This window comes from Eubalaena glacialis, chromosome 8, assembly GCF_028564815.1.
Source record: "Eubalaena glacialis isolate mEubGla1 chromosome 8, mEubGla1.1.hap2.+ XY, whole genome shotgun sequence".
NCBI classification, from domain to species: Eukaryota; Metazoa; Chordata; class Mammalia; order Artiodactyla; family Balaenidae; genus Eubalaena; species Eubalaena glacialis.
Genome location: NC_083723.1, coordinates 59,991,802 through 60,012,943, shown reverse-complemented (window position 1 = coordinate 60,012,943; position 21,142 = coordinate 59,991,802). Strand labels below are relative to the sequence as shown.

The 21,142-nt window shown below is 36.6% G+C and overlaps 1 protein-coding gene across 2 annotated transcripts in view; it reads right to left on the bottom strand.

Moving 5' to 3' along the window:
• The window catches only part of DGKB (diacylglycerol kinase beta), a 645,545-nt gene that overhangs the window by 542,563 nt on the left and 81,840 nt on the right, over positions 1–21,142 (bottom strand). For both annotated transcript variants that reach the window (XM_061197732.1, XM_061197733.1), the window contains exon 2: positions 1,647–1,723. In XM_061197732.1, the coding sequence (XP_061053715.1) occupies positions 1,647–1,723 (77 nt within the window). The remainder of the gene's footprint in view (positions 1–1,646; positions 1,724–21,142) is intronic.

Sequence of the window (21,142 nt, the reverse complement as noted above, 5' to 3'; positions counted from 1 at the left end):
ACATTATTGAAAAGGCTGACATCATATGTGTGTCTAACAATGAGTCTAGTAATTACCTCAATAAATCCAGTACATGGTGACTAATAATCCTCATGAAACATATAATATCAGTAAGACCAATTCTTGAGAGTCCTTTAAATAAGAAATAATTGAAGCAAAAAGTCTACTTTGCAAACAAGATCACATTCCAACTGAATTTATAGCCAACAGCTATCTTTAGGGGGAAAAAACTGTTTTTCTCTCTGTATGTAGATTAGATAACATGCATGTTTTCAACTATGATTGGGAAATGTAAATATTAATGAATTTTTGGGGTCTTACAGCAATTCAGTAAAGCTGTCATCTTTACCTTTCCAACCCTGCTTTCTTGGTCTTGGAGATTTTCAGTTCTACCAATTTATCTGCCAACATTCTTTCTCTCACTCTAAAGCATCTAGGAAAATAAAATGTGAGGAAAATGTAGGCCAGATGTCTGCTTTTTTCCCTCATGCTATAGGCAAACGGGAGTAGCTTTAAATTGTCTATTTTCTGCATCATTTGTAGGCATTAAACATTAACTTTATTTTTAAAAAAGAAAATAAATCTTAGGTTAAAGAGTTTTAAAAGGTATAATTATGTATCAGAATGTGGACAGAATAAAAATATGGAAGGAAAAATAGTAAATATTGGAGTAAGAATAGTACGTATTAGAAACGCTAAAAGGAAATTATAAAACAACATGAACATTTTGAGGTCAGAATTTAGAGATTCGGTTTTGACTAAAATATTAGTTCTATGAATCCCAGAGAAGTTAAATACTAAGGATAGCCAAGAACTGTGCTTTTGTAAACATTCAAAACCACAATGATAACAAAAACAAAAAACAGATCACATTTTAATCAGCAAACAAATCTATCTAATGAATGGCTAGATAATATATCCAGGCAAAAGAGTCTTCTACAAAGGGCAGTTTCTTTTAGCTCCCATACAACCCAACTGTCACTTGGTGAAGCTGCAAAAGAACTTACAGCAATGATGATCAAACATTCAATATGTAACATTTCTCAGCTAACCATGTCTTAAAGACAAGGTTATTAACAAATAATTAGGGAGGGAAAGACATTCATTCAAGCAAGGTGTTTCAAAGCAATTGACAGGACATCAAGTTTTTATAGGGAAAGATTCATAAGCTTACTGGTAACAGGCTAAAACAAGATAAGGAGAAAAAATTCCTATCTTTGTATCCAAGCCTGCTCTTTAAAGTAAGAGACCACTTATACCCATCACAGAATCTTTCTTCAGTCAAGGGAATACTGCCTGCCCCATGCCAATGTTCATTTGGGGTTAACATCTGTAGGTCATAGAGTGAGGGTCAGCACACTTTCTCTCCCGTTCTATCTAAAACTGTTTCCTGACTTTTAAGAAAAGAACCTAGCATGTATTATAAATAATCTATACACTTCCAGGCACACAATATAGAAATGTTCTTTTCATTAGCAAAATGTTTTTGGATGAAAAAAGCAGTACACCATTTAATGTATCTTCCAGAATAGCATTTCATTATGAATTTCATTTTGTATATGAATATCTATTTCCAAGAACTCTTTATTAAGAAATCCCTCCTCTAAACATCTATATGAAACTTAAATAAAGAAAAAAGGTTTTACCCCTTCAGGATTATACTTTGCAAGCACACCATTACCATGGAATTCTTCAAGAACGTCTTTTAATTTCTTTGTAGAATCTATAAGAAATAGAAAACACACAAATTATTTATATATGCTACTGTGGTTATATAATCCAGTCCAGAAACAAAGACTTCTTAAAATATAAATAAATATCACCAGGTATTAAATTTTAAGACAAACATGCAAAATGTTCTTTACCATTTTTGAAGGGCTATCTAACTGGAAAAGGCAATCACAAAAAAAGAAACAGGGGAATTCCCTGGCAGTCCAATGGTTAGGACTCGGTGCTTTCACTGCCCGGGCCCAGGTTCAATCCCTGATCAGGGAACTAAAATCCCGCAAGCTGCACTGCAGGGCCAAAAAAAAACAAAACAAACAGGAAAAAGTATGTTTTGACCAAGAATGGGGACACTGCCTATGTATTATACGAACTAATGTGCAAATAAATGAGTAGGTAGTATGCTTTTTCCCTTTTTCTTTTGATAACATAACTTCTAAATTAATGAAATAGTCTTAGTTTAAAAAAAAAAAAAGGTATTCTTTGCTGAACTTAACAATACACAGTGCATCCAAAACCCTGGACTTTTCATACAAATGGAATTATATAATGTATTGTCTTTGTGTTTGACTTCTTTCACTTAGCATAAAGCCTTCAAGGTTAATGTATGTTGTAGCATGTGTCAGTAGTTCATTCCTCTTTACAGGTAAAAAAGATTCCATTTTATGAATATACCACATTTGGCTTATTCATTCATCAGCTGATGTGCATTTGAGTTGTTTCCATGAATAATGATGCTATGAACATTAACGTATACGTGTGTTTGTTCAAATATATGCTTCAGTTCTCTTGGGTATATGCCTAAGAGGAGAATTGCTGGGTCATATGGTAATTCTATGTTTAACGTTTTGAGGAACTGCCAAACAGATTTTCACAGGGCTGTACTATTTTACGTTACTACCAGCAACGTATGAGGGTTCCAGTTTTTCCGTATCTTTGCCAATACTTGTTATTTTTTAGTTTTTTAATTAAAGCCATCCTATGGATATAAAATGGTTTTGATTTGCACTTGAGTAGTCATTTACTAATGACTAATGATCTTGAACACCTCTTCATGTGCTTATTGGCCATTTGACCATTTTTTAACTGGGTTGTTTGTCTTTTTGTTGAGATTCTCTGGGGGTGTGTGCGTGTGCGTGTGTGTGTGTGAGCACACTATAACGTGTTTGAAGCCCGTACAGATTCCTATATATAAATATTTTTCATTATATATCTTGCCAGCACTTTCAATACTGTGATCAAGGTTAATTTGTTATTCTGTGTCCCTTGCTAAATTGAAGGTTTCCCTACGGAAGAAAATGCACATTTTCATTTTTGCACAGCATTCAATTTATTACAAAGCTGAAACAATAGAATTGCAAGAAATATTGGGATTGAAATAATCACAGCTATTCCTAAAATACAACAAATTACAATAATTGCTTTGATGTGCACCTTGGCAGAAACTTATACTACTTCAGAGACCAGCTGCTATATTAAAAAGAGACATGAAGCTGACTCCTTACTCTCAAATCCTTCTCTGTGGATGATAAAGCACTATTCTAAGTTAGCAGAACACCTTTTACTTCCTCTTGTTTATAGATGTAGATTCAGACCCTTCTGTACATACCTACAGAGACATACATATATAGACGTGTAAATCCTGGAATAATATATCCCAATAGACTATTTTAACCATAGCTTGGCTCCATGATAAAACTGAAGGGGAAGAAGAAAAATTTGGTTTCTTATACACAGGACTTCCACAGAACCTCAGAGATACCACCTGAAGATGGGCTTTTCATTTCACATATGCATAGGAATACACAATCAGTAATCATTTATAAATACCCTGGAGAAAACAACAGCCTTCAAAATTATTCACGTCACTTTTTAACAGTTTACTGGTCATAGTTTACACTGGAATATTCTTAGTGGGAGACCGCTAGGAATAAATTAATGAATTAAGAGCCAAAATCTCTATTTCTGTGACTGCATTTTCCATGAACTGAGGCTCAGTGATGATCTTGGTCTGGGACAATTTAAGAAGCTCTGATTCATATTCAGATGAATCACCATCAACTCAACTTGCTCGTTTTCCAATTCTCAAGTTCCATTTTTAACATCTTGACATCTGAAGTTTACCCACAATCCAATTCCCACTTCACAATCTAGTTTAGAACCTGGAGCCTTATCTTGCTCTTCTATTCATGTCCCAGTAAACTTTTTGGGTCCAACCTCCCTGAGACTAAAGTCTTGACTTTTCCAGCCAATCTTCTATAGATGGAGATTGTGCATGGAACATCAGAGGATTCCAGATATCTTGCCTTAGTCCTGTATTATTTTAACAGAATCCCCTATGTAAACTGTCTACATATCTGCTTGGATTCCCAAATTGCACTGGATTGTGAAATACCTACTGCTGTGTTCTATGTATCTTTATAGGAACACACACTTACTTATTTTGTAACTCAGTTGCTTTTCTGGATTTGTTCCTATTACCTATCATCATAAACATTCCTAACTTTTGAGTATAATCAACTGTCTGTCCAAAACAACATTGGGCGGGAATTCCCAGCAGCCCAGTGGGTGGAACACTGTGCTTCCACTGCAGGGGGCATGGATTTGATCTTTGGTAGGGGAACTAAGGTCCCGCAAACCACATGGCACGGCCAAAAAACAAAAGCAGAAATACACTGGGATAGCAAAGAGAAGAAAGGATGCATAACTATGTCCAACCTACCCTCTAGTACAAGACACATCAAGGAAGTGACACCTAGATGAATAGATAGTAGCTGGGTGAAAGACATAGTTTCAGTCATATTTGAGCTAATATTGGAACTTCAAGTATGAGAGCACAGTGACAGATTCTGGGCTGAGAAATCCAGGCAGGAAGCCAGACAGGCAGGCAGCTGTGAACTGGGAGATCAATTCACAGTTAATACGTATTTGTAATGGGACAAAGGTCCAGCTTCCAAAAAGATTGGCAACTGAAATGCCAGGCAGCCACGTTAAAACAGCTGCTTTAACCCTTGGGATAAGGGATTAGGACAGATGCTCAGCACAAAATATTGGGTCTCCTAGAAAGCAAAGGAGGATCATGACTTGAGGCAATTCTGAAATAGAGGGCTAATTCCAGAGTCAACGATGCTTGCCTTGGCTACGGGGAAACTTAGAGAAGAACACTGGATACCAATTGCTACCTTCTGACTAGCATATCCATCTTCAAGGAAGTAATTTAACATTATTAACCACAACAAAGAGAACGGGGTCATTTTAGGTTGTCTTTTCCATCACTCTCAGCATCATCTGAAAAGTAAGGTGGTACTAAGCCTAAAAGCAGGAGTAATTTTTTTGAGCAAACACTTCTGATATATGCTGAAACGGAGGAAATCTACCTGGCGATTGACAGAGGAGATTTTGTCTTGTCTTTCTAGCACCTGCTCTAGTGCATGAGTTGTTCCAGATGTCCTCTAAAGTACTCACTCCCTGTGAATCCTCTCATGTTTGGCTGAGTCACATAATATCCAATGCCATGAGAGTTAAAGTAGCTACATTTCAGAAATGTTCAGTTAGGAATATTCTGAATGTGTACATGATTTTCAAGGAAAATTTAAATCCTTTCATATAATTCTGACATAAAAATAAATTGAAAAGTGTATTTGGCAATGATTAGAAAATAGAAGAATCAAGCTAATGGGTCCTAAAAAATGCTACATAAAAAAATAGAACACTTTTAGTTTACTTCCTATCTCTTTAGGTGTCTGTTGCATCTTGAATAAGCTTCCTTTGTGATTTTACTGCCTCTTTGCTTCTTTACTCCAAAAAACTCAACATGTGTTTGTCAGATTAATTGCAAAGGCCCCATGGAGTAATGGAAAGATTTAAAGCCAGATAAATTTGGATTTGAGTCTTGGCTCCAGAACTCTTGGCTGAATGTCCCTGGGCATATATTTAACCTCTCTGTGGCTCAGTTTTCTAATACTTAAAATTGGAATAATGATACAGACCTTGAAATACTGTGTCTAGCAAAGTGTCTAGTGCCCAGTAGATTCCTGTTCCTTTGCTCCATCCTAAACAGACTTCAAACACATCATCATCATTCAATATTTCCTTTTGTCTTTGAATTGAAGCACAAGCTCCTCCTACTGGCATCCTAGATGTCTCAAAATATGATCCAAATGTACCTACAGATATTTATTTTCTGTGCCTTCCATATTTACAATTCAATATATAGACATCCAATTCCCACGGTATCTCATGATTCCAGAGTCCTTCCTTTTCTCATGATGTTCTTTTTGCCCAGCATTCCCTTCAATGTCAAATGAAGTTCGAGCATAATATATGCCATAGTTTACCTGCCACCTTGTCTGCAAAACTTCTCAGGGCCACCTTCAACTACAGCAGACAGCAATTTGCCCTGTGTGGAACTCCTCATAATAATTCTCTTAGAATCTATACCCGATTTATGCATTGAGTACTATTAACACTATGAATTAAAGTTTGCATGTGTAGAGTGTTTTAGAGATTGCAAGCTGTTTTATCTTCTTATGTCATTTAAAACTCAAAATTACCTTATGACTTCATCAAACTTTCTCCCCATTTAAAACATACAATCAAGGTTAAAGAAGTCATTATTTATTCAAAAATCACACAGATAAGAGATTAAGGTAGTGATCCAAATTCTTGTATATGACATAAATCTGGTCTCTTTATGTTAGAAAAAGAACTAATAGAATTTTCCCTTACAGCCAAGTCTTCTTCTTTGGAGTCCATGACTTTTGTTAAGTTAGTTCAGAGAATTTTATTACTTATTTTTCTAGTACATGGAAATATTCTATTGCTTTTTTACCAACTTAAATTAACAGATGAAGGATATATCTTCTATGTATACAAGAAATCTAACAGGAGGGGTCAAGATAGTGGAGAGAAAGATTCTGAGCTCATCGCCTCCCATGGGCACAGCAAAATTACAACTATTTACAGAGCAACTATAATGAGAATGACCTGAAGAATAGCAGAAAAGATCTTCTACAACTAAAGATATAAAGAAGGAACCACAAAACTGTGGGAGGGATGGAAATGTGGTATAGTCAAGAACAACAAACTGGAAGGCAATCACAATTGCAGAGGTTCCCCCCAAGGAGTGAGGGGTCCCACAACAAGCTCCCCAGCCCGAGAGCCCTGCAGCAGAAAGTCGAACATCTGGCTTTGAAGGCTAGAGGGACTGGCATTCAGGAGAACAGAAGGGCTTTAGGAAACAGAGACGCTGCTCTTAAAGGGCAAAAGCAAAATCTTCACATGCTCTGAGACCCAAGGCAGAGGCAGTAATTTGAGAGAAGCCTGGATAGGACCCATCTACTGATCTTGAAGAGCCCTTTGGAAAGGCAAGTCCCCAGTGTCTCACCCTGGGGACACATGATGGTGGCAGCCAGTAGTTTTACCACCCAAATAACAGTCATAGCCGCTATGAGAAGATTATTCTATTCCATTGGTTAACAACAAGACTATCAGACTTATAAAATTCATTTGTCATTTTAAAAAATAACAAGTTTTTAAAGAACTGACTGTAAATTAATAATCTTGTCCTTTATTTGCCAAAGTAAACAGTGCCATGGGTCCCTGTTTCAGTGAGGACATTGGGTTTCCAGGGAAAACTGAGAGCTTTGACAACTTGAGAGAGGCTACTAATGCCTTTAATCTTCATGTTACACGGGACCATGGAAAAGTCATCTTTTACTTCTCTTAACTGAGTGATTTCAAAAGTTTCCTTCAAAATCTAGACTTCCTAGCAGAGATTTTTTTCCCCTTATCACAAAGGATATTTGTGGCCTAGAAATCTTTCCTGTGCCCAGTCAGAAGCATCTTTGCAGCGGCTGTTTTAACCCTGTAGTAGTAGGGTTATGTTAGCTGCAACTGTTTTAAAGAAGAGACTTTTCTAATATAAATATTGAACTAGCATTCATGTGCATAACATATTAGCACAGATCTTCCTCAACTTACAATGGGGTAACATCCTAATAAACCCAACATAAGCTGAAAATACCATAACCCAAAAACGCATTGAATACACCCAACCTAGCAAACATCATAGCATAGCATAGCCTAATGAAGATGTGCTCAGAACATTTACATTAACGTATGACTGCGCAAAATCTTCCAACGCAAAAACAATTTTATAGTAAAGTATTGAATAGCTCATGGAATTTGGTGAATATTTACCAGAAGTGAAAAACAGAATGGTTGTATGCGTAGAGAATGGTTCTAAGTACATGGGTTGTTAACCCTTGCAATCCCATGGCTGACTGGGAGCTACAGCTTACTGCTGCTGCCTGGCATCATGAGAGAGTAACGTACTACGTATGGCTGGCCTGGAAAGAGATCAAAATCCAAAATTCAAAGTACGGTTTCTATTGAATATATATTTCTTTTGCACCACCATAAAGTCAAAAAAATCATTAAATTAACCCATCGTAAGTTGAGAACCATCTGTAAATGATACAAAATTAAATTTGATAATTAACATTTCCCATAGCTATATATAGTACTTAAAATTAGCAAAAGAGCTTTATCTTTGTCTAACCAAAACAGTTTTGTTTTTAAACCAGCGGTACTCAAACCTGGATCCATCTTACGATCACCTGAGTAATTTTTAAAATATACTGATGCCTGGGCCCAAAACACAGTGATACAGATTGCATTGGTCTGGGGTGGATCTCAGACATAAGGATTTTTAAAAAGATTCTCATATGATTCTCATATTCAGGTAAGGTTGAATTAACCATTGCTCTGATTCTTAAAAAGATACACAAAGAAATTGAGAGTTAATCAGCAAATTTTTCATGCTATATTTTCCTATATATGTATATATATTTTGTCTGGTTGTTGCTCAATGGGCTTCTATCAGGGAAACAAAAACTTATTAGAACATTTTATATAAAAATTTGTCTACTCTCACCTCTGGTCACAATGGCAAAAAATAGTATTTTGAAATTCCAGAAGTTGACATTGCTATTAATGCAATTCCTCAGGTGATACAGAAGATGCTCTACTTAAATTGTAGTCAGCAGCAGAAAAGAAACACCTACAGCAGTATAGAATAAGATATTTGGAGAACTAGTCATCAAGAGACAGAAGTTCACATCTACTTGTGTGAAAATTTTAATAAAACTACCCAGAGATTGAAAAAAAAATGTGTAACTATTGTTAAAAATAGTCACACTGTAGCACTTTATATGCTAGTTGAAATCTATACACTTGGATTTTAAAATACATCCTAAGAAGAATATTCTGATGATACAACTACACTAGGAAGAGATGTAAAATAAGCTCTTAAGGTGTTCTTAGTATAAGTTTCCTCTCCACATGTTCTTGCAAGTTCTTGGGATCATTGTTAACTTGAAAAGACAATGGCCATAATATCTTCCAGAAAAGGGCTATACACATTGCAGTAGCTATGTCTATTTACCTGGAAAGACAACTATTTAATTCCAGAATAACTTGATCTGAGACCATGAAGAAAATCTCCTTTCTCCTTTTAATATTCATTATTTGCTGATAATACTCTTAAACGACTAGTCCTTAAAACACTTTTATGCGTTTGCTATTATTTTTTCCCTTCTTCATCTACCTATACTTAACCTTTTGATGTGTGCATCTACTGCAATGCCTTGGACAAAATATCTGTAGGAGTGAATATTAGATAAACAAAATATCTGAGAATTTTGTTAGTAAGCCTAAGCCAGCTGGACACTGTCCTAAGAACCCGTGAAATAATTTATATTGCATACATATTTTACTGTATAGGAAATTCATCAGGAAAATATATGCTTTCATTTGAGCCACTCATCTATACAATAACAAAAAGTTGATATGGAAAACAATTTTAATTAAGAATTTTAGGACTTGCCTGATGGTGAAGTGGTTAAGAATCCACCTGCCAATGCAGGGGACACGGGTTCAAGCCCTGGTCCGGGAGTATCCCACATGCCGCCGAGTAACTAAGCCCGAGCGCCACAACTACTGAGCCTGTGCTCTAGAGCCCATGAGCCACAACTACTGAGCCTGTGTGTCACAACTACTGAAGCCCGTGCACCTAGAGCCCGTGCTCCACAACAACAGAAGCCTCCGCAATGAGAAGCCCGTGCACTGCAACGAAGAGTAGCCCCCTCTCGCCGCAACTAGAGAAAGCCCGCACGCAGCAACAAAGACCCAACGCAGCCAAAAATAAATAAATTAATTAATTCAAAAAAAAGAATTTTAATTGGTGGCTGAATTGACTGGTTAGATTCAGTGGAGTGCTGGCAAATGTTTAACAACTGCTGAGGGTACAGAGTGCTGACTTGAAATGTTTGCTGATTTAGCTCTTATAAATATTCCCATCATGGCCATTTCAAGCCTTCAATATGACATCATGAATGTGGAGCTGGGAAGAGACGATAACATTGGACTCGTATGAGCAGTAGTTAATGAACTAATAAACATAAAATTTTATATACTTTAAGGAGAAAGAACAGGTCTTTCAAAACAAAGATAAAGAGCAGAAACAAAAGCCCCAGTTGCAAGTGTGCAATTATTCTTTCAAATATTTGAGAGGCATGCATTGAGTTTAAAACAAGTATTACTCTAAGTACCTGGAATATATCATTGCACAAAACCAAAAATATTCTGGGTCACATGGTTTATAGTCTAGTGCAAGAAGACAGAAAATAAACATAACACATAAATGTTAAAAGATGTCAACTATTATGGAAAAATAGTACAAGGTAAAAGGGATTATCAGCTTGCAGGACAGTCTGTGATTTGAAATAACAAGGTTAGGGTAGACTTTTGTGAAAAGGGGAGATTTGGGCAAAACACTGAATCTAATTTATGTTTTAAAAGAAGCACTCTGTTCACATAAAACTAATGAAATCTGAATAAGCTTTGTGCATTGTACCAGTGTTTTGATAGAATTTTATAAACCGTATTTATGTAAGATGTAACCATCTGCAACTGGTACATGGGGCCTCCTGTACATATTTTTTGGTAAGTTTCTGTGAATCTATCATTACTTCAAAATATTTTTTTAAAGGAGCACTCTACTGTATTGAATATAGACTGCAGAAGACAAGGATAAAAGCAGGAAAATAATTATGGAATTATTATATTAATCCAGTCTAGAGATATGACTTTGCTTGAAAGTATTAGTGATGGAGCAGGAATGATGGATTATTTTTTTTATTATTATTTTTATTTATTTATTTATTTATTTTTGGCTGCGTTGGGTCTTCATTGCTGTGCGCGGGCTTTCTCTAGTTGCAGCGAGCGGGGACTACTCTTCGTTGCGGTGCACGGGCTTCTCATTGTGGAGGCTTCTCTAGTTGAGAAGCATGGGCTCTAGGCTCACAGGCTTCAGTAATTGCCGCCTGCGGGCTCAGTAGTTGTGGCTCATGGGCTCTAGAGCTCAGGCTCAGTAGTTGTGGCTCACGGGCTTAGTTGCTCCACAGCATGTGGGATCTTCCCGGACCAGGGATCAAACCCATGTCCCCTGCATTGGCAGGCGGATTCTTAACCACTGTGCCACCAGGGAAGTCCCCTTCTTCTTTTTTTTTTTTAATTTTTTTAAAATTTTGACAGATTATTTTGAAAGCAGAGCCAAAAGGGTTTCCTGATGGATTGGGTATGGGTTGTGAAAGTGAAGAGTCAAGAGGATCCCAAGGTTTTATGTTTGAAGAACTGGATAAAGAGGAATGGGGAACACTACAGAGGGAGCAGGCTTGGGATGGAGAGTTCTCAACTTTAGTTTTAGGGATTTTACATTTGAGAAATCTATTAGACATCCAAGTGTAGCAATCAAGGAAGCAATTATACATAAGTGTGGAATTCAGAAGAGGGTCTGAGCTAAAAAACTAACTTTGAGTGTTATTTGTATAAATGATGTTTAAATCCAGAGCTGGATGATATCACATAGAGAATAAATGTAGAAAAGATACCAAGGACTGAGACATGGAACACTCTGAATTTCAGACATCAGGAAAAGAGGGGGAACATGCAAGGAGACTAAGAATGAGTACTGAGTGAAAGAGCAAGAAAAACCAGGAGAAGCAAGTGGCATGAATTCAGTGTCACATAATGTCAAGTAAGATGAGGAGCAGAAACTGATCACTGGATTTAGCAAGAAGAAAGTCACTCATGTCCTGTCAAGAACTGTTTCAGTTTAGTGTTGAGACAAAAGCTCTATCACAGTGAGTTAAGAGAAAATAAGATGGGAGGGGTGGGAGGCAGCAAACAGAGGCAACTCATTCAAAAAGATTTGCTACAAACGGAAGCGAAGAATTTGAGTAGTAGCTGGACTGCAGGAAGTGGACTCAAGATAATTTTTTAAGAGGAGAAAAAAGAAAACAGCATGCTGATAGAAATGATCCAGTAGACAGGGAACAATTGAAAATGAAGGGAAAAGAAGGGAAAGCCACTAAAATGGTGTCCTTAAGTGGATAAGAAAGAACACAATCTCATTCACAGCAGAAAGTCAGAAGGTCTGGCTTAGGGTGCAGGGCATGGACAGTTTACCTAAGTGAGATGGGACAATATATGGATTCATGTGATGGGGGAGGTAGATGTCCAGTTGGTGTATATAAAGTTTTCCTCTGATTACTTTAGTCAATGGAGGAGAAAGAAAGGCCATAAGCTGAGCAAAGAGGACAAAGGAAAAGATGGCAATTTGAGGAGAGGTGTGAGGTGTTGAAAAGTCACCCAGAAGGACAGCAGAAGTGAATGGACAAGGGAAATGGGGCATGACTGTCAGGCCACATGGAAGGCTAGTCAGCTATAAAGTAGGGGGAGAGTTGAAATTAACTAAGGTTATGGTTTGTCCATCCAAGGGCTACGGAGTGAGAGGGGCAAGAGAGTTACGGGGGGAAACAAGGAGACTATTTCAATGACTTCTCATGGGGCACTGCCCTCGGGTTTTAGATCATTACTTCAACTCAGGAAGAGTCCCCTGTGACTCTGCTGGTCATCCTCTTCGGTCTGAGAGAACAATTTGGGGCAGTTACTGTGCTTTTCAGAGCTTTATGCCCTCTACTCGGACGCAAACCTCCTTTGCACCAGCCATAATGGGATATGAAAGAGAGAAACTGGTACTTCAGGTTGCTTTCTATGTGTGTTTCCCCAGAGCTAACAGTACCTCGGTGGTTCTTGTCTTTCTTTTTGTCCCCTTTCCTTCAATTTTTCTCCATTCTGTTAAGTGGCCAATTATGCTTGGACACATAACGTTCTGTTTAATAATTGTCTTTTCAGCCTTCCCCCTTGTCCACGGGATAAAATAGAAAGCCCAAGTAGTTAAGCTCTATGTAGACCCATCATTGTTAGTAATGAAAAGGGTTATTTCTCTAGAGAGGCGTAAGCCTCTTGTCCCCTTTTCCACCACCCCTGCTCTTCCCTTCCCGTCCGACGACTCTACCCATGCCAACACACACTCACTCAATTCATCTTGGAGAGGCTGAAAAATAACAGGGAGATGATTCTTGACACTTTCTGTTCCTTGACAACACTTTATAACTTGTATGGTTCAAGTTACATATTTTTTTCCCCACTCCTTGAACTTAAAGTCTGCTCTTTCATTCCCTATAATTTTTTCCTTCTTCTCAAAAGTTATTTTGAGTCATTTATTAGATTCAGTGAGGGTAGGTTTTACAAATTGAATTCACTTATTTTTCCAGAGAGATAGACTAGATTTATATATATGTATATATATACATATATATATATATAGTTGCAAGAAATGTTCACTTCATTCAGTATTGTTCAAGTAGTTCCTTCACAAATATGATGTGGCATCTTCAAACTAATGAGCTCATTTTCAACTAAATATCAAGATTTTTAGATTCACTAGTGCTAATTAACCACCATTCACTATTTGTGATGACAGTATTGCTATTAGTAAATGGGGATGATAATAATAATATCTTCCTTGTGCTTCTGCTGAGATTACTACCTGGTGCACATTAAGTAATATTTATTAACTGGGAGCCCTTATCATCATCTCTGCTGTCATTTATACTAAGCTCTGGGAATTTTTTTTTAACCATAAACTTAATTTCAGATTATTCTCAATTTTCATTTACTTCTGCATTTTCACTAGATGCTTTAAACTTCCTATCTGCAACAGCAACCAGGATACAATGTAGAATGATTTCAATTAAAGTTATATTTAAATTATCAATTTTTACCTTGTTATGGGAAATTCACTTTCACAGGCAATAGAATTAAGTGCAGTCATTATATGTGTTTCAATCAACATATTTAATGAAATGCAACTATGAGTTACAATTTTAAATCTGTACACCATTAAAAATTTTGCAACCCACACTAGTTCAGAAGATGCAAGTTTTTTTTTACTTTTTAAGTTCTTTTGTGGGTTGCAAAACATTTACTGAGGAATCAGACATTCTGGAAACAATAGTATATTCTGTAGTCGCTATGATAATAATATCCTGTTTTAAGACAATAAAAAATTACCAAAATTTCTAAATAGTTTCTGACCATAAAAATTGCCAGCTCTCTGTACATTTACCAACAAACACAATATTATGCAACCTGGAAAAATCGAAGACTATTTACTTTGCTGGCACACATATTTCAAAGAATATAATTTGCTTACATACATATTTTAAAGAACGTAAAACTCCAAAAGACTGTCCCCAAGTTTTAAATTCAAAATAGAACTCAAGGAAACGGACCATATTTATCTTGTGGCTTTCTGTACCCACTCATCCATACCATGCCTCTGGAGGCTGTGAAAGCTTTAATGTGAAAAGGAGGGCTGTAACTATACATGGCATTATTCTAGACCCTGGTTCTCAGATGATCTGTAGGATAGTCTTCTCATAAAACAGACCTCCATTTTCTCCCTCTAACACTGAGAAATTAGAAGACACGATATTTTAGGACTCTTCCAGCCACAATAGTCTATGATTCACAATTTAAAACATCTCCAGATACCCTAGAAGGATACTCAGCTCCACACCCCCTAAATATTCCCCTCCTAATATTCCCATCTCTAATTTTTACTTCTCTTAAATCTTATCCAACTTTTGAACAGAAAGTTCAGACTGAGGAACTTGGAGATGTCTAATCCCACTACCAGATAAACTGAAAAAAGGAGAAAGCAGCAAGAATTCCAGTTCAGAAAGGAATATGTTTTTCTGGCATGTCAAATTCCCCAGGACATTAGAACCTCTAATAATATTAGTACTGGTATTATATTTGAGAAATGTATTTAGAATTATACTTACTACTCTGAAAAGTGATTGGCTTTGATTAAGTTCCCTTCAATTGACAATTTTAAGCTGAGGAATTTACCTACCATGTGACAATCAATCTTTATATGTTTACAAGTTATCGATCAGAGAGCAGACTGGAGATGAAACACTGTGTTTGGATACTGTCGCTTGCTTTTCTGAATATCCCTATCAGGCAGTGTTCAGAAGGGAAATTTATGGTGGTGGTGGTTTTTTTAATGGTATCTCTCACAGTCTACATCTTACATTGGTATATTTGCTATAACACTTCCAACAAACTTTGCCATAATTTGTGATCAAATTTTTTAAAAAACTGCTAAAATGCTAATAAATGAGCTGGCTATTCTAAGTCAGAGGATTTCTGATGCAATTTAGCTATATTCCAGCCATTTACCTATTAGGATAAAGGCTTCTCCCACATTGTTTAAATATTTCTGGAGATCTAAAAAAAAGAAGGGAATGATTAAGGGTGATGATTTTGTAAAGGAATTTAGTTACAAAGCAGTCAGAGATGGTTTAAGGACTGTGCACCATTGCACAAGTTAAGAATCAGAAATGAGGAGATGAATGAGGCTGTAGCAGCCACCCCAGGGTATTGCAGGAATCCACTGATCAATGTGCTTCTATCTACTACAGAGAAAATTCTCGGTCATTTTGGGGGAGAAAAAAAAATACTTGCCAGGAACACAAAAGCTGCTGAAAGTAAGCTAACACTGTTTGTAAGTTTCTTAGGCTGCTGTAAAAAATTACCACAAACTTGGTGCCTTAAAACAACAGAAATTTATTTTCTCATAGTTCTGGAGGCCAGGGATCTGAATATTAAGGTATCCTCAAGGATGGTTCCTTCTGGAGGCTTGGAGGAAGAATCTGTCTCATGCCTCTCCCTTAGTTTCCGGTGGCTGCTGGAAATCCTTGGTAATCTTGGCCTTGCTGACCCATCACATTGATCTCTGTCCCTGTCAGAACATGGCCTTCTCCATTTCTCTGTGTCTTCTCCTATTCTGCCTTTTATTTATTTATTTATTTTTTAAATACAACTTTATTGGAGTATAATTGCTTCACAATACTGTGTTAGTTTCTGTTGCACAACAAAGCGAATCAGCCATATGCATACACATGTCCCCATATGCCCTCCCTCTTCAGCCTCCCTCCCATCCTCCCTATTCGACCCCTCTAGGTCATCGCAAAGCACTGAGCCCATCTCCCTGTGCTATGCTGCTGCTTTCAACCAGCCAACTTTTTTACATTCGGTAGTATATATATGTCGATGCTACTCTCACTTCTCCCCCACTTTGCCCTCCCACCCCATGTCCTCAAGTCCATTTTCTATGTCTACCTCTTTATTCCTGCCCTGCAACTAGGTTCATCAAAAACTTTTTTTTTTTTTAGATTCCATATATATGTGTTAGCATACGGTATTTGTTTTTCTCTTTCTGACTTACTTCACTCTGTATGACAGACTCTAGGTCCATCCACCTCACTACAAATAACTCAGTTTCGTTTCTTTTTATGGCTGAGTAATATTCCATTGCATATATGTGCCACATCTTCTTTATCCATTCACCTGTCGATGGACACTTAGGTTGCTTCCATGTTCTGGCTATTGTAAATAGAGCTGCAGTGAACATTTTGGTACATGACTCTTTTTGAATTATGGTTTTCTCAGGGTATATGCCCAGTAGTGGGATTGCTGGGTCATATGGTAGTTCTATTTTTAGTTTTTTAAGGAACCTCCATACTGTTCTCCATAGTGGCTGTATCAATTTACATTCCCACCAACAGTGCAAGAGGGTTCCCTTTTCACCACTCCCTTTCTAGCATTTATTGTTTCTAGCTTTTTTGATAATGGCCATTCTGACCGGTGTAAGGTGATTCCTCATTGTAGTTTTGATTTGCATTTCTCTAATAATTAGTGATGTTGACCATCTTTCCATGTGTTTGTTTGCAATCTGTATACCTTCTTTGGAGAAATGCCTATTTAGGTCTTCTGCCCATTTTTGGATTGGGTTGTTTGTTTTTTTGATATTGAGCTCCATGAGCTGTTTGTATATTCTGGAGATTAATCCTTTGTCTGTTGGTTCATTTGCAAATATTTTCTCCCATTCTGAGGGCTGTCTTTTCGTCTTGTTTATAGTTTCCTTTGCTGTGCAAAAGCTTTTAAGTTTCATTAGGTCCCATTTGTTTATTTATTTTTTTTATTTCCATTACTCTAGGAGGGGGATCCAAAAGATCTTGCTGTGGTTTATGTCAAAGAGTGTTTTTCCTCTAAGAGTTTTATAGTGTCTGGTGTTACATTTAAGTCTTTAATCCATGTGGAGTTTAATTTTGTGTTAAATGTTAGGTAGTGTTCTAATTTCATTCTTTTACATGTAGCTGTCCAGTTTTCGCAGCACCACTTATTGAAGAGGCTGTCTTTCCTCCATTGTATATTCTTGCCTCCTTTGTCATAAATTAGGTGCCCATAAGTGTGTGGGTTTATCTCCGGGCATTTTATCCTGCACCACTGATCTATATTTCTGTTTTCGTGTCAGTACCATACTGTCTTGATTACTGTAGCTTTGTGGTAAAGTTTGAACCCAGGGAGCCTGATTCCTCAAACTCCATTTTTTTGTCAAGATTGCTTTGGCTATTCGGGGTCTTATGTGTTTCCATACGAATTGTAAAATTTTTCGTTCTAATTCTGTAAAGAATGCCATTGGTATTTTGATAGGGATTGCATTGAATGTGTAGATTGTTTTGGGTAGTATAGTCATTTTCAGAATATTGATTCTTCCAATCCAACAACATGGTATATTTCTCCATCTGTTTATGTCAGCTTTGATTTCTTTCATCAGTGTTTTATAGTTTTCTGAGTACAAGTCTTTAGCCTCCTTAGGCAGTTTTATTCCTAGGTATTTTATTCTTTTTGTTGCAGTGGTAAATGGGAGTGTTTCCTTAATTTCTCTTTCTGATTTCTCCTTGTTGGTGTATAGGAATGCCAGAAATTTCTGTGGATTAATTTTGTAACCTGCAACCTTACCAAATTCATTGCTTAGTTCTACTAGTTTTCTGGTGGCATCTTTAGGATCTTCTGTGTATGGTATCACGTCATGGGCAAACAGTGACAGTTTTACTTCTTCTTTTCCAGTTTGTATTCCTTTTATTTCTTTTTCTTCTCTGATTGCTGTGGCTAAAACTTCCAAAACTATGTTGAATACTAGCAGTGAGAGTGGGAAACCTCGTCTTGTTTCTGATCTTAGTGAAAATGCTTTCACTTTTTCAGCATTGAGTATGATGCTTGCTGTGGGTTTGTCATATATGGCCATTATTACGTTGAGGTAGGTTCCCTCTATACCCACTTTCTGGAGACTTTTTATCATAAATGGGTGTTGAATTTTGTCAAAAGATTTTTCTGCATCTATTGAGATGATCATATGGTTTTTATTCCTTAATTTGTTAATGTGGTGTATCACATTGATTGATTTGCGTATATTGAAGAATCCTTGCATCCCTGGGATAAATCCCACTTGATCATGGTGTATGATCCTTTTAATGTGCTGTTAGATTCTGTTTGCTAGTATTTTGTTTAGGATTTTTGCATCTATGTTCATCAGTGATATTGGTGTATAATTTTCTTTTTTTGTGATATCTTTCTCTGGTTTTGGTATCACGGTGATGGTGGCTTCACAGAACAAATTTGGGAATGTTTTTCCCTCTGCAATTTTTTGGAGAGTTTGAGAAGGATAAGTGTTAGCTCTTCTCTAAATGTTTGATAGAATTCGCCTGTGAAGCCATCTGGTCCTGGAATTTTGTTTGTTGGAAGATATTTAATTATGGTTTCAATTTCAGTACTTGTGATAGGTCTGTTTATATTTTTGAATTCTTCCTGGTTCAGTCTTGGAAAATTGTACCTTTCCAAGAATTTGTCCATTTCTTCGTGGCTGTCCATTTTATTGGCATAGAGTTGTTTGTAGTAGTCTCTTAAAATCCTTTGTATTTCTGCAGTGCCAGTTGTGATTTCTCCTTTTTCATTTCTAAATTTATTGATTAGCATCCTCTCCCTTTTTTTCTTGATGAGTCTGGCTAAGAGTTTATCAATTTTGTTTATCTTCTTAAAGAACCAGCTTTTAGTTTTATTGATCTTTGCTCTTGTCTTCTTCATTTCTATTTCATTTACTTCTGCTCTGATCTTTATGATTTCTTTCCTTCTACTGACTTTGGGTTTTCTTTGTTCTTTCTCTAGTTGTTTTAAGTGTAGGGTTACATTGTTTATTTGAGATTTTTCTTGTTTCTTGAGGTGAGATTGTATTGCTATAAACTTCCCTCTTAGAACTGCTTTTGCTGCGTCCAATAGGTTTTGGGTCGTCGTGTTTTCATTGTCATTTGTTTCTATGTATTTTTTTATTTCTTTTTTGATTTCTTCAATGATCTCTTGCTTATTTAGTAGCACACTGTTTAGCCTCTGTGTATCTGTGTTTTTTAGTTTTTTTTCCTGTAATTGATTTCCAATCTTACAGTGTTGTCATCAGAAAAGATGCTTGGTACGATTTCTATTTTCTTAAGTTTTCTGAGGATTGATTTCTGACCCAAGATGTGATCTATCCTGGAAAATGTTCCACGTGCACTTGAGAAGAAAGTGTATTCTGCCACTTTCGGGTGGAATGTTCTATAAATATCAATTAAATCTATTTGGTCTATTGTGTCATTTAAAGCTTGTGTTTCCCTATTTATATTCTGTTTGGATAATCTGTCCATTGGTATAAGTGGGGTGTTAATGTCCCCTACTATGACTGTGTTACTGTCGATTTCTCCTTTCATGGTTGTTAGCATTTGCCTTATGTATTGAGGTGCTCCTATGTTGGGTGCATAAACATTTATAATTGTTATATCCTCTTCTTGGATTGATCCTTTGATCATTATCTAGTGTCCCTTCTTATCTTTTGTAACAGTCTTTATTTTAAAGTTTATTTTATCTGCTACAAGTATTGCTACTCCAGCTTTCTTTTGATTTCCATTTGCATGGAATATCATTTTCCATCCCTTCACTTTCAGTCTGGAAGTGTCCCTAGGTCTGAAGTGGGTTTCTTGTAGACAGCATATATATGGGTCATGTTTTTGTATCCACTCAGCCACTCTGTGCCTTTTGGTTGGGGCATTTAATCCATTTACATTCAAGGTTATTATTGATATGTATGTTCCTATTACCATTTTCTTAATTGTTTTGGGTTTGTTTTTGTGGGTCTTTTTCTTCTCTTGTGTTTCCCGCCTAGGGAAGTTTCTTCAGCGTTTGTTGTAAAGCTGGTTTGGTGGGGCTGAATGCTCTTAGCTTTTTTTTGTCTGAAAAGCTTTTGACTTCTCCATTGAATCTGAATGAGATCCTTGCTGGGGAGAGTAATCTTGTTTGTAGGTTTTTGTCTTTCATCACTTAAATATATCCTGCCACTCCCTTCTGGCCTGCAGAGTTTCCACTGAAAAATCAGCTGATAACCTTATGGGGATTCATTTGTATGTTATTTTTTGTTTTATCCTTGCTGCTTTTAATATTTTTTCTTTGAATTTAATTTTTGTTAGTTTGATTAATATGTGTCTTCATGTGTTTTTCCTAGGGTTTATCCTGTATGGGACTCTCTGTGCTTCCTTGACTTGGGTGACTACTTCCTTTCCCATATTAGGGAAGTTTTCAACTATAATCTCTTCAAATATTTTCTTAGACCCTTTCTTTTTCTCTTCCTCTGGGACCCCTATAATTCGAATGTTGGTGCATTTAGTGTTGTCCCAGAGGTCTCTGAGATTGTCTTCAATTCTTTTCATTCTTTTTTCTTTATTCTGCTCCTCGGCAGTTATTTCCACCATTTTGTCTTCCAGCTCACTTATTCGTTCTTCTGCCTCTGTTATTCTGTTATTGATTCCTTCTAGTGTATTTTTCATTTCAGTTATTGTGTTGTTCATCTCTGTTTGTTCTTTTGTTCTTCTAGATCTTTGTTAAACATTTCTTGTATTTTCTCAATCCGTGCCTCCATTCTACTTCCGAGATTCTGGATCATCTTTACTATCATTACTCTGAATTCTTTTTCAGGTAGATTATGTATTTCCTCTTCATTTATTTGGTCTTGTAGGTTTTTACCTTGCTCCTTCATCTGTGACATATTGTTTTGCCGTCTCATTTTTTTTTTTTT